The sequence below is a fragment of the Centruroides sculpturatus genome, unplaced genomic scaffold (assembly GCF_000671375.1).
Source record: "Centruroides sculpturatus isolate CEXI.00-Female unplaced genomic scaffold, Cexi_2.0 scaffold5537, whole genome shotgun sequence".
In the NCBI taxonomy this organism is placed as follows: domain Eukaryota; kingdom Metazoa; phylum Arthropoda; class Arachnida; order Scorpiones; family Buthidae; genus Centruroides; species Centruroides sculpturatus.
Genome location: NW_019389632.1, coordinates 1 through 4266, shown reverse-complemented (window position 1 = coordinate 4266; position 4266 = coordinate 1). Strand labels below are relative to the sequence as shown.

General features: G+C 24.9%; 1 protein-coding gene across 1 annotated transcript; it reads right to left on the bottom strand.

The window, feature by feature from the left end:
- Window positions 1–31: 31 nt before the first annotated feature.
- LOC111617320 (filamin-A-like) lies at window positions 32–4246 on the bottom strand (the record flags this gene model as incomplete). The annotated part of the gene is made up of 4 exons (XM_023358626.1): window positions 4126–4246; window positions 3772–3912; window positions 3567–3695; window positions 32–205 (listed from the first exon to the last, which is right to left on the bottom strand). Coding segments are annotated over exons 2-4 (433 nt in total), but the record flags the coding sequence as incomplete, so codon positions are not given.
- Between the last annotated feature and the right edge of the window lie 20 nt (window positions 4247–4266).

Sequence of the window (4266 nt, the reverse complement as noted above, 5' to 3'; positions counted from 1 at the left end):
AAATATTTTATGAACTACAAATAAAACAAACCTGTAATCTTAGCTGTGAAAGGACTTCCTTTAATATGTTTATCTGCAAATTTCACCATAATTTTATATTCTCCAGGAGCTACTGGAAGATATGAAACTCCAACTGTTCCATCCTTATTATCATTACAACTTATTTCTGCCTTAGAAGGTCCTTCAACTGCAACTGAAAGACCACCTACAAAAAATAATGAATCATTAAAAAAATAAATAAAATTGAAATCAAGAAGACAATATTAATATTTCAAGAAATTTTCCAGCAGGGAAATATTTAAAGCATATTTTTAGGAAAGCATTGTCTGAGAGTCAATGTCTGAAAGTGAAGATAATTTTGCATATTATAAAGAGAATTCCATTCTCAAAGAACTAAAAAGAAAAATTATAAAATCTCTTATTGGATAGTGAAGTTTTGATTGTTTGCAATGAATATGTTACAATGAATGAAACACTTAAAACAATAAAATAACAGATTACAGAAAAACAGAAAAAAAATTAATTTTCACAAATTATTTATGATGTTAGTGCAATTTAATACTCTGCAGATAAACAATTGTTATTAATAAGCAGACATTAAATAATAATTGTGTATTACCACTTCTTATTTAACAATGATTTTTCTTAAGTTTACAAAAATTTATTTAAAAAAAACAAATGATTTGATTTATGAAAGGTGAAAAATATAAATTAAATGCCACTGAAAATGTATAAAAAGCAAATTAGAAATATTAAAATGTTATGTACAAAAGAGTAACTTTCTGAAAGCCAAGAACCACCTCTATTATTGGCAAAAAAACTTCATAATTATTTTTGTATTTAAACTTAATTACATGCACTATATCCAGCAAAAACTTGTGTCCACACCATTATTTTTAATTTCAATGTAGTATGTTGATAATTTAACCTGTCACATAAATACATTATTAAACAGGTCATTCTTTGGACATGTGCATTTGAATCATGCTGCCAGCTGCACACAATACTTTCAACTGTATTTTCAATTCAGTGTAGTTAAGACAATCCATTTTCTGTTCATTTAATAAACAAATAATAAAGATTAATGATTATTTAGTCGTTAAGAGTTGTAATCTAAGATTGATGATGCAATTGGTCAATATTCTAATTTTAGCATATTTCCATATTTTATAAATTTAATTCTCTCTTTCAAAAATAAAACTCAACAGATATATTTTAACAAATATATAAGATATATTTTCTTNAAATTATTACTCAAAGCACTTAATAATTATCAGTTTTAAAATTACATTATTAAACAAATTTCTAATTGCATAAAATTTGCCAAAGTTTTAGAAATATATTTTTATGAATAAATTAAACAATTTATATAATAAATACTGTTTAAAAACTACTAAAGTCAATCAGTAAATTCTTTTAATTAAATGTATAATTTAATAAAAAAAAAAAAAGTCTGTATAGAAAGGAGCAGATCTAACTTTCTGGTTGGACTTGAAATTTCTTTAGACACTTTTTAAAAATTTTTAAATACGTTTTTAAAAAATTTATTTTACAATGAAGCAAGATTTTATTACTATATAACTGGATTGCTGTATGTTAGATCTTTCTATATAATAAGTCTCTGTAATCCAAAAAAATATGGTAGACGGACTCACAGCCAATTTTCAGTTAGGAACTACACTTTTATTTTAAAAAATGACAAATGCATTTCAGGTTAGTACAAACATCCAACCCCTCCTCAGTGCTAATTTTTTAAAAAACAATAAAAAACAAAAATAGTACATGACATCAAATACACAACAAAAAATTTTCTTACGTACTTACTCTTAAAAATAAAAAGTAAGTAATATATTAATAACAGTAATATATTGTTTTTGTACACCTTTATTAATTCTACAAAATAGTCATAAAATAATTTGTTTTTAGAAGTGATGTTATGCGGAAGTATTAAACACTTCAAGTGCTCTTTAAGCTTGTACGATAATTCTAAGATGTATAGATGAAAAACAGGTGTGGGTGTTATAGATGTGTTGGTGGACCATACACAATTTTTATTTTTAAGAGTAAGTACGCAAGAAAATTTTTTGTTGTGTATTTGATGTCATGTACTAACTATTTTTGTTTTTTATTGTTTTTTAAAAAATTAGCACTGAAGAGGGGTTGGATGTTTGTACCAACCTGAAACGCATTTGTCATTTTTTAAAATAAAAGTGTAGTTCCTAACTGAAAATTGGCTGTGAGTCCGTCTACCATATTTTTTTGGATTACAGAGACGTATTATATAGAAAGAAACATTTTATTAATCATTATTAACTGTTAAAATTTTATTAATGCTATTAAGTATTACAAGCATTAAGCAAAAGTTAACTAAGTAAAATAATTAAGTAGGTATAATATAGCCAATAACAACATTAGAATTATTTTTTACATTTTAACAAGAAATTCTTACATTTGTATTGTATTGTTTGCATAACACAAGTATACACTTTGTATTATGTCTTGGGATCCTAGGCTCAAGCCATATTAACCATTGTATAGATCCACCATTGTATGAACACGGTAAGCACAAATATTGATATCTTTTAAAATACAATATTGAAATCTAAAACTGCTGACAATTTGGTTAAATATATTCCACTAACTTATATTAACATGGATAACTATTATATAAATATTCCATTTTTGCCATTTTAATTAATATTTTGCCCTTTAAAATTTCATAAAATAAAAAATTCGGGTTGATTACTGTAAAATTTTAAAAATAGCATTCATTTAAATGATCGTTTGAGTTAAATTTATCTTTTATTTAAAATGAAGGCTTGTGTAGTTGATTCCATAACAACTGACTCAACTATACACCTCCATTCAAATGTGGGAAAAATTTGGCAATTAGTCTAAGGCTATTTCTAGATGAATTAAACAACAAATCACAAGTAAATAATTCTTATTGGAGTTCAAAATAATAATATTCAAAAATAAAAATAAGATTTAAAATTATTTAATGTAAAAAGTAATACATATTTCTAAATATCTTGATAGAAAATATTTTTATACTAAAATTTTTACTTCAAATGAATAATGGAAAAATTCAAACAACCTTCCTTATGTTATATAACAAATTTAAAAATGACTTCAGTACTTTCAAAAAATACATTAATTCTGGTTCTATAAATATTTTGTAGTCTTAGTCAGTGTTTTTCAACCAATAGATTTTGATTCTCTGGAGGATGTAAAATCTGTTCCTGGATAATGTCATGATTTCCTGATAAAGTAATAAATTATCAACTAAAAATAGTTGGAAAACATTACTTTAAATCGACGTAAATGCTTTAGTATTTCTAAATGTTATAGTTATATGTATGTAATAAAAGCCATTTAAACTGCTGAGATCTACATATCAAAAATACAGTTCTGATTTCTTCAATAAGATATTTCCTTTACTTTTCTAACGTGTTTAATATAAATTGATAGTTACTTAATAATTTGATATTTTAAATATTGTTTGTATATATGCATATAAATATAATGTGGATCTGACATTAATATTTAAGTAAATTAATCATTACCTGCACCAGCTTCCTTTGTGTAGATGGTAAAATTGCATGATTCACCAGCAATACCATGTGTTAAACCAGGACCATAAGCAGTTACATAACCACTAGTTATAGTATCAACATGGAATTTAAATGGACTACCTGAAATTTGAAAATTAAGGTATTTTAAAAAAGTAGCAAATTTACTTTTATTGAAAAATGAATGGCAATTATTTACCCTGAATATGTTCATTATTATATTTAACATGCAATTCATGAAGACCTTCTTCTTTTGGATCATACTTCACACTAACCGTACCATCTTTATTATCAACAACAACAGGCTTATCTTGTTTTCCAGATGGCATGATGACTTCAGCTAATTAAAAATAATAGAAAAAAATCATGATTCATATATTGTATAAATAGTTATTTATGAAGTTTTTTTAAATATTAATTTAACTGTAAATTAAAATTTTAAAATATAAACATCCTGAATGATTTATAATCAACCTGATGTTAGAGAATTTAATTCTGGAGTGAAACTGAAGTTCTATATTAAGACTTAAATATGTTATAAAATGATGCTAACCTGTAACCTTTCCTTTGACAGATGGGATAGGGATATTCTGTAACTGAACACAGCGATATTCTGTTTTTGTAGTTGTGGTCTGTTTAACTGTTGTTTTCTTATGGACCTCTTCAGTGACAGCCTGAAATATTAAAAAAATGC